At 41.5% G+C, this 18,845-nt stretch overlaps 1 protein-coding gene across 1 annotated transcript in view; it reads left to right on the top strand.

The window, feature by feature from the left end:
- LOC106611488 (retinol dehydrogenase 12) overlaps nucleotides 1-18,226 on the top strand; it is a 20,308-nt gene extending 2,082 nt beyond the window's left edge. Inside the window, exons 2-7 of the mRNA XM_014211743.2 lie at nucleotides 945-1,063; nucleotides 1,478-1,633; nucleotides 3,210-3,314; nucleotides 4,960-5,169; nucleotides 5,417-5,606; nucleotides 16,513-18,226. Of these exons, the coding sequence (XP_014067218.1) occupies nucleotides 945-1,063; nucleotides 1,478-1,633; nucleotides 3,210-3,314; nucleotides 4,960-5,169; nucleotides 5,417-5,606; nucleotides 16,513-16,618 (886 nt within the window). The 3' untranslated portion in view covers nucleotides 16,619-18,226. The remainder of the gene's footprint in view (nucleotides 1-944; nucleotides 1,064-1,477; nucleotides 1,634-3,209; nucleotides 3,315-4,959; nucleotides 5,170-5,416; nucleotides 5,607-16,512) is intronic.
- Nucleotides 18,227-18,845: the final 619 nt, after the last annotated feature.

Genomic DNA, 18,845 nt, shown 5'->3' with positions numbered 1-18,845 from the left:
GGATGGCCTGGTGTCAAGAAGGGCAGTAAAGAAGACTGCTGAGGACTGGGGTAAAGTCATTTCTCTGAATCCCAATTGTTTGGGGTATCTGGAAAAAAGCTTGTCCGGAGAAGACAAGGTGAGCGCTACCATCAGTCCTGTATCATGCCAACTGTAACGCATCCTGAGACCATTCATGTGTGGGGTTGCTTCTCAGCCAAGGGAGTGGGCTCACTCACAATTTTGCCTAAGAACACAGCCATGAATAAAGAATGGTACCAACACATCCTCCGAGAGCAACTTCTCCCAACCATCCAGGAACAGTTTGGTGACGAACAATGCCTTTTCCAGCATGATGGAGCACCTTGCCATAAGGCAAAAGTGATAACTAAGTGGCTCGGGGAACAAAACATTGATATTTTGGGCCCATGGCCAGGAAACTCCCCAGACCTTAATCCCATTGAGAACTTGTGGTCAATCCTCAAGAGGCGGGTGGACAAACAAAAACCTACAAACTTCAAGCATTGATTATGCAAGAATGGGCTGCCATCAGTCAGGATGTGGCCCAGAAGTTAATTGACAGCATGCCAGGGCGGATTGCAGAGGTCTTGAAAAAGATGGGTCAACACTGCAAATATTGACTCTTTGCATCAACTTCATGTAATTGTCAATACAAGCCTTTGACACTTATGAAGTGCTTGTAAGTAGAGCTCTATGGGCCCTGGTCGACAGTAGAGCTCTATGGGTCCTGGTCAACAGTAGAGCTCTATGATCCCTTGTCAACAGTAGAGCTCTATGATCCCTGGTCAACAGTAGAGCTGTATATGGAGAATGGGGAGCCATTTTGTAACGCAGCCTGTGTGGACTTTTACAATGTGCCAGTGCCAACCATTACCGACATAGACAGAACAGCTACATACGTTGGATTTGAGATAATAACATCGGTATATTTCCTGTCTGTCCAGGAAATACTCTGCAGGTGGAACATGTATGTCTATGGCCCGGTTGGATGGGAAGACAGTCCTGATTACTGGAGCCAACACTGGTATTGGGAAGGAGACTGCCCTGGACCTGGCTATCAGAGGTAACTGACTGACACATATAGAGCCATATCCTGATAGTAACATGGCGTGGAGTCTATTCCTTGTCTCCTTTCCTTGCCTCCTTACGTTCATCATCACAAAGATATTGCCAGCCAGTGGAGATTAAGTAAAGAAACAGTCTCAAATGGAACTTTTTCCTTATTTAGTGCGCTAACCTGGGCCCTTGGTCAACAGTAATACATATAGTCCCATTTGGTACGCACACCTGGCCTTCATCCTAATAGTCATTCATAGTGTGGCCTCATTCCTGTCCTTACCTCCTTTCCTTACCTCCTGTTCTTCATGACCTCAACAATAACGATAGAAGGAAGTAAAAGAAGAGGAGAGGTGGTCTTTAAAAATAACTGTGTCATCTATGCTGATTTTATTGATTATTGATTATTGTCTATTTCCAGGTGCGAGGGTGATCATGGCGTGCAGAGATGTGGAGAAGGGCGAGGAGGCCGCAGCATCGATACGACGTATCTACTACGAGGCAAACGTAGAGGTCCGAGAGCTAGACCTGGCTGATACCAGCTCCATACGGGCCTTCGTACACCGCTTACTCCGAGGTCAACCTACTGCTCCACGGATGCTTCTCAAATAGCACCCTGTTCTCTATCTAATAGCACCCTGTTCTCTATCTAATAGCACCCTGTTCTCTATCTAATAGCACCCTGTTCCCTATCTAATATCACCCTGTTCTCTATCTAATAGCACCCTGTTCCCTATCTAATAGCACCCTGTTCTCTTCTAATAGCACCCTGTTCTCTATCTAATAGCACCCTGTTCTCTATCTAATAGCACCCTGTTCTCTATCTAATAGCACCCTGTTCTCTATCTAATAGCACCCTGTTCTCTATCTAATAGCACCCTGTTCTCTATCTAATAGCACCCTGTTCTCTATCTAATAGCACCCTGTTCTCTATCTAATAGCACCCTGTTCTCTATCTAATAGCACCCTGTTCTCTATCTAATAGCACCCTGTTCCCTATCTAATATCACCCTGTTCTCTATCTAATAGCACCCTGTTCCCTATCTAATAGCACCCTGTTCCCTATCTAATAGCACCCTGTTCCCTATCTAATAGCACCCTGTTCCCTATCTAATAGCACCCTGTTCCCTATCTAATAGCACCCTGTTCTCTATCTAATAGCACCCTGTTCCCTATCTAATATCACCCTGTTCTCTATCTAATAGCACCCTGTTCTCTATCTAATAGCACCCTGTTCTCTATCTAATAGCACCCTGTTCTCTATCTAATAGCACCCTGTTCTCTATCTAATAGCACCCTGTTCCCTATCTAATAGCACCCTGTTCCCTATCTAATAGCACCCTGTTCCCTATCTAATAGCACCCTGTTCTCTATCTAATAGCACCCTGTTCTCTATCTAATAGCACCCTGTTCCCTATCTAATAGCACCCTGTTCTCTATCTAATAGCACCCTGTTCTCTATCTAATAGCACCCTGTTCTCTATCTAATAGCACCCTGTTCTCTATCTAATAGCACCCTGTTCTCTATCTAATAGCACCCTGTTCCCTATCTAATAGCACCCTGTTCTCTATCTAATAGCACCCTGTTCCCTATCTAATAGCACCCTGTTCCCTATCTAATAGCACCCTGTTCTCTATCTAATAGCACCCTGTTCTCTATCTAATAGCACCCTGTTCCCTATCTAATAGCACCCTGTTCCCTATCTAATAGCACCCTGTTCCCTATCTAATAGCACCCTGTTCTCTATCTAATAGCACCCTGTTCTCTATCTAGTGCGATACTTTTGACCAGGGCCCATAGAGCTCTAAATAAGGTGGCATTTGGGGCGCAGGCCATGTGACCTTTATATTTGGGGTGCAGGACATGTGACCTTTACATTTGGGGCGCAGGACATGTGACCTTTACATTTGGGGCGCAGGACATGTGACCTTTACATTTGGGGCGCAGGCCATGTGACCTTTACATTTGGGGCGCAGGCCATGTGACCTTTACATGTTGTTATTACAATATGACAGCATTTATTATAGTGTTATTAGTTATTAACAAGCACTCATTATTACAGTATTATAGTGTTATTAGTTATTAATAAGCTCTCATTGTGTTTACTCCTCTGTAAAAAAAACGGTATAATATTGACTTTGACCCCCTGTAGAGGTCAACCACCTCCACGTCCTGATCAACAATGCTGGGGTCATGATGTGTCCTTACGTGAAGACCAATGACGGCTTTGAGATGCAGCTGGGTGTCAACCACCTGGGTGAGACAGAGACGCTGATGTCATGGGTGGGTGGGAGTGATCCGGGTGGGATCCGAACCAAAGACTCCTACGGGAGAAATAGTAAAGAACGTCTAGCCGCTCGAGAGCACCCTTACCTGCCGATCTAGAAATTACGTCTCTCTGTAATCTAACATGGGTAGGATGGTCATCTGAATCAGGGTTAGTTTGGCAGCTGTGGTGAAAGAGGAGTGATTACGATAGAGGAAACCAAGTCAAGATTTAACTTTAGCCTGCAGCTTTGATATGTGCTGAGAGAAGGACAGTGTACCCTCTAACCATACTCCCAAGTACTTGTATGAGGTGACTACCTCAAGCTCTAAACCCTCAGAGGTAGTAATCACAACTGTGGGGAGAGGGGCATTCTTCTTACCAAACCACATGACCTTTGTTTTGGAAGTGTTCAGAACAAGGTTAAGGGCAGAGAAAGCTTGTTGGACACTAAGAAAGCTTTGTTCTTGAGCGTTTAACACAAAATCCAGGGAGGAGCCAGCTGAGTATAAGACTGTATCATCTGCATATAAATGGATGAGAGAGCTTCCTATCGCCTGAGCTATGTTGTTGATGTAAATTGAGAAGAGCGTTGGGCCTAGGATCGAGCCTTGGGGTACTACCTTGTTGACAGGCAGTGGTTGCGCTCTTTGAGAGAGATAGTTAGCAAACCAGGCCAAAGACCCCTCAGAGACACCAATACTCCTTAGCTGGCGCACAAGAATGGAATGGTCTACCGTATCTAAAGCTTTGGCTCAGTCAATAAAAATAGCAGGACAACATTGCTTAGAATCAAGGGCAATGGTGACATCACTGAGGACCTTCAAGGTTGTAGTGACACATCCATAACCTGAGCGGAAACCAGACTGCATTCCAGAGAGAATAATATAGACCTCAAGAAAACCAGTCGGTTGATTATTGACAAGTTTTTGCAACACTTTTGATAAACAGGGCAAAATGGAAATAGACCTGTAACAGTTAGGATCAGCTTGAGCTCCCCCTTTAAGTAAAGGATGAACCGTGGCTGCCTTCCAAGCAATAGGAACCTCCCCAGTGAGGAGAGACAGGCGATTATAGGGGCAGCAACCTTAAAGAAGAAAGGGTCTAAACCATCTGACCCAGATGTTTTTTTCAGGGTCAAGTTTAAGGAGCTCCTTTAGCACCTCGGACTTAGTGATCGCCCGCAGGGAGAAACTTTGTAGTGGGGCAGGGGGAAAAGAGAGAGATGCATCTGGACTAGTCGCATTAGAAGGGGTGGGAGATGAGGAAATGTTGGACGAGCAAGGAGGCATGGCTGAGTCAAATAGGAATCTGACTTAATGAAGTGGTGATTAAAGAGCTCAGCCATGTGCTTCTTGTCAGTAACAACCACATCATCAACATTAAGGGACATGGGCAGTTAATACCTATCAGGATTATTTGTGAGGATAACATTGAGGGAGGTAGCCTTTTCTGGGTGTATGGAGTCATACCTTGTGGGATTGGTAATAATCTGAGAAGAATGTAGGGAGTCCCATTGCTTTAGGACATGGTCAGGTGGGAGACAACCGAGCACTGAAGGTGACCCTTGGTAACGATTGCCACTCCCCCACTTTCTGACAAGGCAAGTGATTGCGTTGTTGTTTATTACTGATAGGTCACTTCCTGTTGACGTACCTCCTGATTGGTCTGCTGAAGCGCAGCGCTCCGGCCCGTATCGTCGTGGTTTCCTCTCTGGCTCATAACGTTGGCTGGATCCGTTTCCATGACCTCCTCAGCCAGGGCAGCTACAACAGCGGCCTCGCATACTGCCAGAGCAAGTTGGCCAACCTTCTGTTCGCTAGGGAGCTGGCCCGTAGACTCAAAGGTAGGCTGGGAGAGAGAGAATGGCAGCCTGCCACATTTGTTGGATAATGGATCAGGAAACACAGAAGAGAAACCGAGGGTTAGTGAAGAGTTTTCAGTCAGAAAACACATACACAAAATACATGATCGAAAAGGCAAAATGACAGTTATGAAGTTACTTAACAACATACGGTCATCACACAGAGGACGATCTTGAAGAAACACTGTTCAACACTGTCCCCATGGTAACACTTCCTCCTCCCTCCCAGGTTCCAGTGTGACTGTGAACTCAGTCCACCCGGGGTTGGTGCGCTCGGACCTGGTTCGCCACTCCACCATCATGTCTCTGCTGTTCTCTCTGTTCTCCTTGTTCCTGAAGAGCCCTCGGGATGGGGCCCAGACATCCATCTACTGCGCCGTGGCAGAGGAGCTGCACTCCCTGACCGGGAAACACTTCAGGTGAGGTAGAGATTATTCTACAGTATGTAGCACATTCAGCACATTCAGTCACTGTGTCACGTCCTGGCCAGTATAAGGGTTAATTGTTATTGTAGTTTGGTCAGGACGTGGCAGAGGGTATTTGTTTTATGTGGTCCGGGGTGGTGTTTTGGAAAAAGGTTTTTTGGTTTATGGTCTATGTTTATGTATTTCTATGTGTAGTCTAGTAAGTGTGTTTCTATGTGGAGTTAATTGGGGTGGACTTCCAATTGAACGCAGCTGTGTGGTGTTGCCTTTGATTGGAAGTCCTATATTAGTTGGGTGTGTTTGTCTGTGTGTTTGTGGGAAATTGTTCTGTGTTTAGCCTTGTGCCTTGCCAGACTGTCAGTGGATCGTTCGTTCTCTTGTTTGTTGTTTTTTGTGTTCGTTTTGATTTAATAAATGTTCAAAATGAACAAACACAGTCCTGCTGCATTTTGGTCCTCGTTCACCGACGATAACCGTGACACACTGACCCAGGTTAGATTCAAAAACAATTCTAATAAACACAGTTGAACAATGGATGAAGATACTCCAAACTTTTAGATTTTTTATAATCCGTTAGATATCGACTGAATTATAGCAATTATAGAATTAAAGCGTTGGGATTCAGGTTTTCAATTTGTTGTAAAATGTATAATTTTGTTTTCTTAGAATGCACTCATGTATCCATTTTCTAATGATATCAGGCATTTTTTAAAAATATTTTGTGTTAAAATCAAGAAAATTATGTGCTTCATTTGCATAAATACAATGGGTATATTTGCATATTTTAATAGATTAACATAAATGCGTGGATCAGGGCCGCAACAATCCAAAAACGTGCCTCACTAATTACTGTTGTTGTCACGTTCTGTTGCATAATTCAACAAGTGTGTCCAATAGCAGGATACCTATGGATTTAAAGTCAACAAGCTTGACTATAGATTACACCTGTCTATACCAGTGGAGGCTCCTCAGAGGAGGTCCATCCTACTCACAGAATTGTGAAACGTTTTTAAAAAGTTATCCTTTTTATATAAAACTATAGTCAATATATTCCTGTCACCAAATAACCGATTAAAACATACTGTTTTTCAATAAGGTCTACAGTAGCCTCAACAGCACCCTCTAGGGTAGCACCACAGTGTAGCCGGAGGACAGCTAGTTTCCGTCCTCCTCTGGGTACATTGACTTCAATTCAAAACCTAGGAGGCTCATGGTTCTCACCCCCTTCCATAGACTTACACAGTAATTATGACAACTTCTGGAGGACGTCCTCCAACCTATCAGAGCTCTTGCAGCATGAACTGATATGTTGTCCACCCAATCAAAGGATCAGAGAATGAATCTAGTACTGAAAGCATAAGCTACAGCTAGCTAGCACTGCAGTGCATAAAATGTGGTGAGTAGTTGATTCAAAGAAAGACAATGGTTGAACAGTTTTGAACAAATGATATAAAAAATTAAGGAGAAGCAGCAGAGAGATTTATATTTGGTGCATTTTTCACTTACTTAACTAGCTAATTTTGCCTACTCAACAACCTGACTCAAACAGAGAGGAATGCCATGTATGTTAGCTAGCTGGCTAAGGCTATCCAAGATTTCAACTCTTCCAAGATTTTTGGAAGATTACTGCCTGCCGGTGTAACTGCTAAACTGCTGGTGTAACTGCTAAACTGCTTGCTGTACACTACCGCGTGATTGTACTCATGGATTGGATTGTGGGTTTACTAACATGTTCTAGTTTGTTGACTATGACGTTAGCTAATATGGCGACAACAATGTTGGCTGTGTGTAGAGGTTAGCGGTTATGGTATGAAGGTTTGGCTTGGAGAGGTTTTTTTTCCCACCTGGGCACAGACAGCTGTTGTGTTGTGCACTGAAGTCCACAAGCAAAGAGAAAACGTGAGAGGAGGACTTTACACGCACGCACGCACACACACTCACATACATCAATCATCATTTATGCTGCTGCTACTCTGTTTATCATATATCTTGACGCCCAGGTACCTTATCCCTATAAATACATATCTACCTCCATCACTCCAGTATCCCTGTAAATATGGTATTGGAACTGAACCTCTTACTTTCCTGTGTGTTTTTGTTCTATCTTATGTTACTTTTAGTGCTACATTGATATTGATTGCTGCGTTGTTGGGTTTAGAGTTAGCAAGAAAGGCATTTCACTGTACTTGTGCACGTGACAAACATTTTAAACTAATGTGAATCTTAGTTAATTATCTGGGAATGTACCCGATTTGCTGGGATGCCTCCTCTCCCAGTGACTGTATAAAACTCTCTCTCTCGCTCTCTCCCAGTGACTGTATAAAACTCTCTCTCTCTCCCTCCCAGTGACTGTATAAAACTCTCTCTCCCTCCCAGTGACTGTATAAAACTCTCTCTCTCTCCCAGTGACTGTATAAAACTCTCTCTCCCTCCCAGTGACTGTATAAAACTCTCTCTCTCTCCCAGTGACTGTATAAAACTCTCTCTCTCCCTCCCAGTGACTGTATAAATCTTTCTCTCTCTCCCTCCCAGTGACTGTATAAAACTCTCTCTCTCTCCCTCCCAGTGACTGTATAAAACTCTCTCTCTCCCTCCCAGTGACTGTATAAAACTCTCTCTCTCCCTCCCAGTGACTGTATAAAACTCTCTCTCTCTCCCAGTGACTGTATAAAACTCTCTCTCTCCCTCCCAGTGACTGTATAAATCTTTCTCTCTCTCCCTCCCAGTGACTGTATAAATCTCTCTCTCTCTCCCTCCCAGTGACTGTATAAAACTCTCTCTCTCTCCCTCCCAGTGACTGTATAAAACTCTCTCTCTCTCCCTCCCAGTGACTGTATAAAACTCTCTCTCTCCCTCCCAGTGACTGTATAAATCTTTCTCTCTCTCCCTCCCAGTGACTGTATAAAACTCTCTCTCTCCCTCCCAGTGACTGTATAAATCTTTCTCTCTCTCCCTCCCAGTGACTGTATAAAACTCTCTCTCTCTCTCCCTCCCAGTGACTGTATAAAACTCTCTCTCTCTCTCTCTCTCCCTCCCAGTGACTGTATAAAACTCTCTCTCTCTCTCCCTCCCAGTGACTGTATAAATCTCTCTCTCTCCCCCTCCCAGTGACTGTATAAAACTCTCTCTCTCCCTCCCAGTGACTGTATAAAACTCTCTCTCTCTCCCTCCCAGTGACTGTATAAAACTCTCTCTCTCTCCCTCCCAGTGACTGTATAAAACTCTCTCTCCCTCCCAGTGACTGTATAAAACTCTCTCTCTCTCCCTCCCAGTGACTGTATAAAACTCTCTCTCTCTCTCCCCCTCCCAGTGACTGTATAAAACTCTCTCTCTCTCTCCCCCTCCCAGTGACTATATAAAACTCTCTCTCTCTCCCTCCCAGTGACTGTATAAAACTCTCTCTCTCTCTCCCCCTCCCAGTGACTGTATAAAACTCTCTCTCTCTCCCTCCCAGTGACTGTATAAAACTCTCTCTCTCTCCCTCCCAGTGACTGTATAAAACTCTCTCTCTCTCCCAGTGACTGTATAAAACTCTCTCTCTCTCCCTCCCAGTGACTGTATAAAACTCTCTCTCTCTCCCTCCCAGTGACTGTATAAAACTCTCTCTCTCTCCCTCCCAGTGACTGTATAAAACTCTCTCTCTCTCTCCCCCTCCCAGTGACTGTATAAAACTCTCTGTTACGTCCTGACCAGTATAAGGGTTATTTGTTATTGTAGTTTGGTCAGGACGTGGCAGAGGGTATTTTGTTTATGTGGTTCGGGGTGGTGGTGTATGTAGTAGGGTGTTTGATTTATTATTTCCGGGTTTTGGTCTATGTTCTATGTTTTGTATTTCTATGTTCTTTATGGTTTGTGGTATTTCTATGTGTAGGTTAATGGGGGGTTGGACTCTCAATTGGAGGCAGGTGCTTTCTCGTTGCCTCTGATTGAGAGTCCTATATATGGGTAATTGTTTGGCGTAGTGTTGTGGGAGTTTGTTTCTTGTTTTGCCTGTGTGAGTGTGACAAGACTGTTTTGTTGTTCGTGAGTTCTTCGTTTTGTTATTTTGGTGTTCTCTTTATTTAAAATAAATATCAAGATGAGCATCCACATTCCTGCTGCGTTTTGGTCCTCTATTCCCGACGACAACCGTTACACTCTCTCTCTCTCTCTCCCTCCCAGTGACTGTATAAAACTCTCTCTCTCTCCCTCCAAGTGACTGTATAAATCTCTCTCTCCCTCCCAGTGACTGTATAAATCTCTCTCTCTCTCCCTCCCAGTGACTGTGTAAAACTCTCTCTCTCTCCCTCCCAGTGACTGTATAAATCTCTCTCTCTCTCCCTCCCAGTGACTGTGTAAAACTCTCTCTCTCTCTCCCTCCCAGTGACTGTATAAAACTCTCCCTCTCTCCCTCCCAGTGACTGTATAGAACTTACGGAAGCCCTTAAGCCCAAGGCTAAAATAATAAAAAGATTCTCGTTTCAATGACGTAATATCTCTCAAATTCGATACTAAGTCATTTGAAGAAGATACTAAATCGTTCATAGGAGATCATTATTATTTTGTCTAATTAGTCACATGTTATGCAGCTGGTCAGATTATGTAATGGAGGCTGTAACCATTCATTCACTGATTCCATCCATTGATGTGATTGACAGTTCTTTGATAGTCTAAAACACTGCTGCTTCTGAATACCAGAGCATGTAAGTAGGTGAGGGAGGAGCAGAGCCTTTTAAAAATGTTGTCTGCCTTCTCTCTGGCTCCAATTTGGCTGTGGTACTGCTCAGCCAAAAGCTTTGGTCATGCTCTGCCTAGAATATGTTGTTTCCTTTATCACTATTATTTTAATTAGGCCTATTCAGTTGTAATATTTAGCCTACCCACGCCCACAGTAGACTATTTTCTACTTTCTACCATTAGGATATGTAGTTTCTATTTTGAAGGACTTCAAATGTATTAACGGATGTTTTTAGGTAGACAATATATCGGCTATACTGTAAAAATATATTGTAGTTTTTCTGTGAATAGAAACACCATAATATAAATCTTTAATAAAGTTAAAATATCAGAAATAAATCATTAATAATAAAAGGCCAGTATCATCATCATCTTCTTTTCATAAATAAAAGGGACTGAATCATCTCGACCTGCAGCTGTGAAAGGATTTGTGCGTTGAGAGGGAAATGCGCTATACAAACTAATTATTATTATTATAAAGACAGAAAAATATACATGTCAAAGTTTAATTCCATGAAGTAATATATTAGTGGGAATATAGCATAATATAAACAAGATAAAGGAGAATGGAATGTATTTGAAAAGCTTCACATTCAAAAATACATTGATATGAGGCTGCTCCCATGTGTGGATGCTATTTATCAAACATTTTTGTGTATATTGTTCTATTCTTTGTTTGATTAAAGAAACAAAACAACTAGGCTGCCAGTATGGTGCAATAAACCTTGGTGAACTATACTGAACAACAATATAACAACATGTAAAGTCATGGTTCATGAGCTGAAATAAAAGATCCCAGAAATGTTCCATACGCACAAAGTCTTTCTCTAAAATGTTGGGCACAAATTTGTTTATATCCCTGTTAGTGAGCATTTCTCCTTTGCCAAGATAATCCATCCACCTGACAGGTGTGGCATATCAAGAAGCTGATTACACAGGTGCACCTTCTGCTGGGAACAATAAAAGGCCACTCTATAATGTGCAGTTTTGTCACACAACACAATGTCACAGATGTCTCAAGTTTTGAGGGAGCGTGCAATGGCATGCTGACTGGAGGAATGTCTGAGCTGTTGCCAGATAATGTCTGATATTCCCACTAATATATTAGTGGGAATATAGCATAATATAAACAAGATAAAGGAGAATGGAATGTATTTGAAAAGCTTCAAATTCAAAAATACATTGATATGAAGACGCCCCCATGTGTGGATTATTTTTCAAAAAAATCTATTACATTTAAGTACCTTACCTCCTTACTTCATTTGCACACACTGTATACAAATTGTTCTATTGTGTTATTGACTGTACGTTTGTTAATCCCTCATGTGTAACTCTGTGTTGTTGTTTGTGTCGCACTGCTTTGCTTTATCTTGGCCAGGTCGCAGTTGTAAATGAGAACTTGTCCTCAACTGGCCCTACCTGGTTAAATAAATACAAAAGGACCGTACAGAGTTCAGTAGGACAGTGTCACAAGGCTACATAGTCATATGCCAACACGTCACCACTGCTGGAGGACAAAACACAGCTGTCCTTGATTGTGAATTAAATGGAGAATGAAATGTGTGCGACGAGGTAAAACCAACGGTTTTCATTCAATATAATTAATGGGGAGTTTCACGTTTGGAGACGTAACTTTCCACCATTAAAAAATGCACCGTTATGATAAAGCATTCCATGCATCATCACATTTGCAGACTTGTTTAAGATAGACTACTGTTCGTGATGAGTAGATTGGATAGTCATCATTTAGGCTAATAATCTAACTCAATCACTGTTCGCAAAAAAAGACCGTTCAATGCTTGGCTGAGCGCGTAAAGAGGAGAGGAGGCCTAGGCAATAGACTAGCCTATATCATATCTTCTTCGTATGCACGGGAAAAATGTGGCCTTTTTTTTAATAAACATTTTATGCAATTCTACTACACTTTATATGACTGGAGACATTTAGCAGAATATTTTTTAATACGACAAATTACGACATTGTCCATATACTTGGCGTACAAGAAGGGGATACACACATTTAATTATTACGTCCATCTAAACTGGATGAGGAAATTGTAAATTGTGTGTGTATATATATATATATATATATATATATATATATATATTTAAAAAAGCTTTTGTGGCAGTGACCAAACATTGATAAAGTGTGAATATCCGCACTGCGCACTCACCAGGGATATGGCGAAATTGTTCCGCTGGTGCCAATAAAATAGGCTATACTGTTATTTGCTATATAATTAAGTTGAGCATTTTGATAACTAAAAGACGGATTAGAGTATTTTCATTGTCTTATATTTACAGCAATAGCCATTTGGCCTCCCATTGCAGGGATCAGCTTGCTGTGGCAGTTTTATAGCCTCGTGCAGCAGTAGAAGTTACAATAACAAGAATAATAATAAACTATTACTACTTGAATAATCTGCACAGAATTAGGCTATTAACAATTAGGCTATTTTAAACACTTCAAACTATAGTCAAAAGCCACCTACTGGGCAAAAATAATTTCTGAGATGGGCGCAGATTATTTGGACAATAATATTGTATGGAGTCGTTTAACTAATGTCTGATTCTGTTTTTGGTGTTACGATAACGTTACATATTTATCAATCATGGCATTTGAAACCAAGCAGAGATCTTCATGCCTTCTGCCAAAACCTGGTCTGATATCGCAAAGAAAATTCGCCCTGTCCATTCTGGCATTTAGATAATTAAACTGTATTTTAAGGATGGCAGATTACCGGCGTGGAGCTGTTTTTTAATGCATCGGTAATGCAGCCCTTGGTGACCGCAGCCCGTAGTGACCGCAGCCCTTGGTGACCGCCGTCCTTGGTGACCGCAGCCCTTGGTGACCGCCAGTTGAATTACAGCCAAAAGCTGTTATGTGGGGGATTGTAGCGAGTCTCTTATTGAACATCTGATCAATCAGTTAGTTTCCTGAGTACTTCAGTTTTATAGACAGTGTAGTCGTGTACAGTAACAGCGCCTCCTTTGACCGCTGGGGTGGAAACTATAGATATGTAATTCTGGTGATTTAATAAGGGCTTGTTTCTCAGAGCGGGTAAAGTTCTTCTTGACATTTGACCAGTCGGTATGTATCCACAGCTGGGGCAATAGGCCCAGGGGGAATGAATGTAGATGGAGGCCCAAAACAAACTTTTCGTGAGGACAGAGGGGGTTTTGCAATCTTTTAAGAAAAGTTTCAGATGCCATGTGAATATTAATTACTAGTCGAAACGCTTTGCAGTTGTTCATCCTGATATTCAGGCTGATTTTGCTCCTATATGTATTATTTTGTATACATCTAATGTAAATATACAACAATAAACACAACATGCAACAATTTAAAAAATGTTACTGAGTTACAGTTCATATGAGGAAATCAGTCAATTGAAATCAATTCATTGGGCCCTAACCTATGGATTTCTGTAATGAGAATTTTCAATCCAAATGATAACTAACAATCAATAAGCCTTGACTAATCCCCAAGGTTTGTAAGACACTGGGTTAATAATAATTCGTCAAAGACTCAGCTTCTGCAAAAGGTCTGTACAGTTTATTCAGAGAACGTTCTGAAGTCCATTATACAAAGACATTCATTTTATAACTCACTCCCCACTTACGCACATACCTCCACAGAACAGTAGGTGAGTTGTATCGCTCCCCAGAGTTCTCACCACTGTTAATCACTACCCAGCGCTGTCCGTTCCATTCCCCAGAGATTAGAGGAAGCTTGAGAAGTACTCCCTGTCCTATCATAAGTTTCTCAGAGTTCTAGCCAGGTCGGGTCAAACAAAGTCTTCATTGTTCTTGGTATTCTCTTAGGCACACTCATACATTTCTCTTCCTTACAGGTCTCTATTAAACCTTATGGGACTTACGTTTAGTACTTTAATTATACATGCTACATAAACTACTAATTACTAATTAGTTAGGTTTCAGGGTAGAATTATTTAATAATTTATCTTTAAACATATCAATTTCACATGACTGGGCAGGGGCACAGCCATGGGTGGGCCTGGGAGGGCATAGGCCCACCCACTGGGGAGCCAGGCGCAGCCAATCAGAATTCGTTTTTCCCCACAAAAGTGTTTTTTTTTACAGACAGAAATACTCCTCAGTTTCATCAGCTGTCCGGGTGACTGGTCTCAGATGATCCCGCAGGTGAAGAAGCCAGATGTGGAGGTCCTGGGCTGGCGTGGTTACACGTGAGGTCGGTTGGACATACTGCCAAATTCTCTACAACAACATTGGAGGCGGCTTATGGTTGAAAAATGTACATTAAATTCTCTGGCAATAGCTCAGGTGGCAACAGCTCAGACATTATCTGGCAACAGCTCAGACATTCCTCCAGTCAGCATGCCATTGCACGCTCCCTCAAAACTTGAGACATCTGTGACATTGTGTTGTGTGACAAAACTGCACATTATAGAGTGGCCTTTTATTGTTCCCAGCAGAAGGTGCACCTGTGTAATCAGCTTCTTGATATGCCACACCTGTCAGGTGGATGGATTATCTTGGCAAAGGAGAAATGCTCAATAACAGGGATATAAACAAATTTGTGCCCAACATTTTAGAGAAAGACTTTGTGCGTATGGAACATTTCTGGGATCTTTTATTTCAGCTCATGAACCATGACTTTACATGTTGTTATATTGTTGTTCAGTATAGTTCACCAAGGTTTATTGCACCATACTGGCAGCCTAGTTGTTTTGTTTCTTTAATCAAACAAAGAATAGAACAATATACACAAAAATGTTTGATAAATAGCATCCACACATGGGAGCAGCCTCATATCAATGTATTTTTGAATGTGAAGCTTTTCAAATACATTCCATTCTCCTTTATCTTGTTTATATTATGCTATATTCCCACTAATATATTACTTCATGGAATTAAACTTTGACATGTATATTTTTCTGTCTTTATAATAATAATAATTAGTTTGTATAGCGCATTTCCCTCTCAACGCACAAATCCTTTCACAGCTGCAGGTCGAGATGATTCAGTCCCTTTTATTTATGAAAAGAAGATGATGATGATACTGGCCTTTTATTATTAATGATTTATTTCTGATATTTTAACTTTATTAAAGATTTATATTATGGTGTTTCTATTCACAGAAAAACTACAATATATTTTTACAGTATAGCCGATATATTGTCTACCTAAAAACATCCGTTAATATATTTGAAGTCCTTCAAAATAGAAACTACATATCCTAATAGTAGAAAGTAGAATCTAGTCTACTGTGGGCGTGGGTAGGCTAAATATTACAACTGAATAGGCCTAATTAAAATAATAGTGATAAAGGAAACAACATATTCTTGGCAGAGCATTACCAAAGCTTTTGGCTGAGCAGTACCACAGCCAAATTGGAGCCAGAGAGAAGGCAGACAACATTTTTAAAAGGCACTGCTCCTCCCTCACCTACTTAGATGCTCTGGTGTTCAGAAGCAGCAGTGTTCTAGACTATCAAAGAACTGTCAATCACATCATTGGATGGAATCAGTGAATGAATGGTTACAGCCTCCATTACATAATCTGACCAGCTGCATAACATATGACTAATTAGACATAATAATTTGAACGACTTAGTCACATTTGTTATTTATATATTTTTGCGCTTCAGGGCTACCGTAAAAACTAACAGTGACTGTATAATAACCATGCAAATGGTGACTGGAACGAACTGCAAAAATCACTGAAGCTGGAATCTCCCTCACTAGCTTTAAGCACCAGCTGTCAGAGCAGCTCACAGATCACTGCACCTGTAGCCCATCTGTAAACAGCCCATCTATCTACCTCATCCCCATACTGTATTTATTTATTTATCTTGCTCCTTTGCACCCCAGTATCTCTACTTGCACATTCATCTTCTGCACATCTACCATTCCAGTGTTTAATTGCTATATTGTAATTACTTCGCCACCATGGCCTATTTATTGCCTTAACTTACCTCATTTGCACACTGTATATAGATTTGTCTTTTTTCTACTGTATTATTGACTGTATGTTTGTTTTACTCCATGTGTAACTCTGTGTTGTTGTATGTGTCGAACTGCTTTGCTTTATCTTGGCCAGGTCGCAATTATAAATGAGAACTTGTTCTCAACTGGCCTACCTGGTTAAATAAAGGTGAAATATTTATATATTTTTAAATGCCCCCTCTCTCTCTCTCCCAGTGACTGCGCCCCAGCCTCCGTGGCCCCCCATGGGAGGAACGAGGAGACAGCCAGGAAGCTGTGGGACGCCAGCAGTGAGCTCCTGGGCATCGTCTGGGACCACTGACCTGAACCACCCTCTATCATCAAAACACTGGCTGCAACCGAAATGCCCTGTATAGGGCACTACTTTTGACCAGGGCCTTGTTCCAAATCTCAATTGTTACAGCAAGAGCCGGCAGTAGGGCCATGGTAGAAAGTAGTGCACTAAAAAGGGAATAGGGTGCCATTAGGGCCATGGTAGAAAGTAGTGCACTATAAAGGCAATAGGGTGCCATTGTGGATGCCTCCATGTTCTCTGAATCTTTGTTTTCAGTCAGAGTACATATTTAGCCTGATCATTTCATGACACTACGTAATCTCAAACTACAGTTAACCCAACAGCACTTGAATAATTGGGTAGTAACCATAGAGGTATACAGACACCATAATGGCAGATAGAGTCCTCCATCTCTATGGTAGTAACTGCAAGATCAAATGCATTATTATTCTGTCACAGGTTAGCCAGGGTGTAACCAGGTCTAGCCAGGGTCATAACCAGGTCTAGCCAGGGTCATAACCAGGTCTAGCCAGGGTCGTAACCAGGGTAATAACCAGGTCTAGCCAGGGTCGTAACCAGGGTAAATTATACACCAGCTGATTGTTTTGTTTCATATTATAAATGGGGTTCCAAAATTCCTGTAACTTTCACGAAATGCCCTTGTTCTCCAAAATCCTAGTTGGAAGATGGCTGGAATTACAGGGGAATAAGCAAAACATCCAGGAATCCTCAACCACGATTTCTGGGAATTTGGAGAGTTACAGGAATTTTACAAATTATCCTCCTTGTGGAATCAGATTTATTGTTTCCTTGTTTTGGACCTTTCCACTCTAGGCTTAATTATTTCCCGCTCTTTTTCCCCTCTGCGTTGTTAAGCTACCAAGATGTTTTTTTTTACAAATGTGAAACATGCCTTTTTAGTACATTTAGGGTTGCAATATTTTTTTAATAACAATCCTGGAATTACAAGGGAATAATCAGGAAATCCCGAATCCTCTCCAACCAGTATTTCTGAAGAAAAAAATAATTAAAAAAATACGGAATTCTGGGAGAGTTAGCAGAAATGTGCCACCCAAACTACATAGCAGTCATGTCAGCAGTCGATTGTTTACGTCTGTAAATAAAGATAATATTACTAGCTACTACTGGTAGTAGCTGTTTATGTTTAGTAAATTGTGTCTCTCTCACACACACACACACACACAACAGAGGAGGCTGGTTGGAGGAGCTATAGGAGGATAGGCACATTGTAATGGTTATTTCGTTATTTTCTTATTTGTATTTATTTTTTTAACTGCATTGTTGGTTAAGGGCTCGTAAGTAAGCATTTCACGGTAATGCCTACTACACCTGTTGTATTCGGCGCATGCTGCGACTAATAACATTTGATTTGAAATGGAATTCATTGGAATGGAGTCAAACGTGTGTTTTCCAAACATTTGCGTTTGATACCGTTCCATTCCAGCCATTACAATGAGCCCGTCCTCCTATAGCTCCTCCAATAACAAACCATTCTTTATTACCCATCTTCCAACATGGCCACTAAGACAGTAATTCATTATCATCACATTTCCTGTAATCAATAATCATAACTGCATTATTATAATAACCAAATTGATGACATTGGTTAAAGAAGCAAAGGGGGGGGGGGCGAGTCATTGGGTACGTTTCACATAGAACTATTGACTGTGTACTACTTTTGACCAGAGCAGTGGACTACATAGGGTGTCATTGGGGATAAAGTCATTTGCTCTTGTTTCGTAGAGGCCAGATATTCTGATAAAGTAGGAGGGTAAAGTGCGTCAGTGAAGGAAGAACAACAGGGAAGATAAGTGAGTGCCTAGGGGTTAGGAGAGCAGGGGGAAATTTGGGATATGGTGACAGAGCGCAATAATAAACCTGAGAGTGAAAAGACTCTGGTGTCCCAAATGGCACCCTATTCTCTATATAGTGCACTACTACCATTAAGGCTCTGGTCAAAAGTAGTGCACTGTATAGGGAATATGTACACGACCAGTCAAAAGTTTCTTTATTTGAACTATTTTGTAGAATAATAGTGAAAACATCAAAACTATGAAATAACACATATGGAATCATGTAGTAACCAAAAAACAAGTGTTAAACAAATCAAAATATATTTTAGATTCTTCAAAGGACTATCATTTGTTTTTCAACAGGACAATGACCCAACACATCTCCAGGCTGTGTAAGGGCTATTTGACCAAGAAGGAGAGTGATGGAGTGCTGCATCAGA

Source organism: Salmo salar, chromosome ssa09, assembly GCF_905237065.1.
Source record: "Salmo salar chromosome ssa09, Ssal_v3.1, whole genome shotgun sequence".
Lineage (NCBI taxonomy): Eukaryota > Metazoa > Chordata > Actinopteri > Salmoniformes > Salmonidae > Salmo > Salmo salar.
Note: the sequence above shows the minus strand (reverse complement) of the source record. Positions and strands in the feature narration are given on the sequence as shown.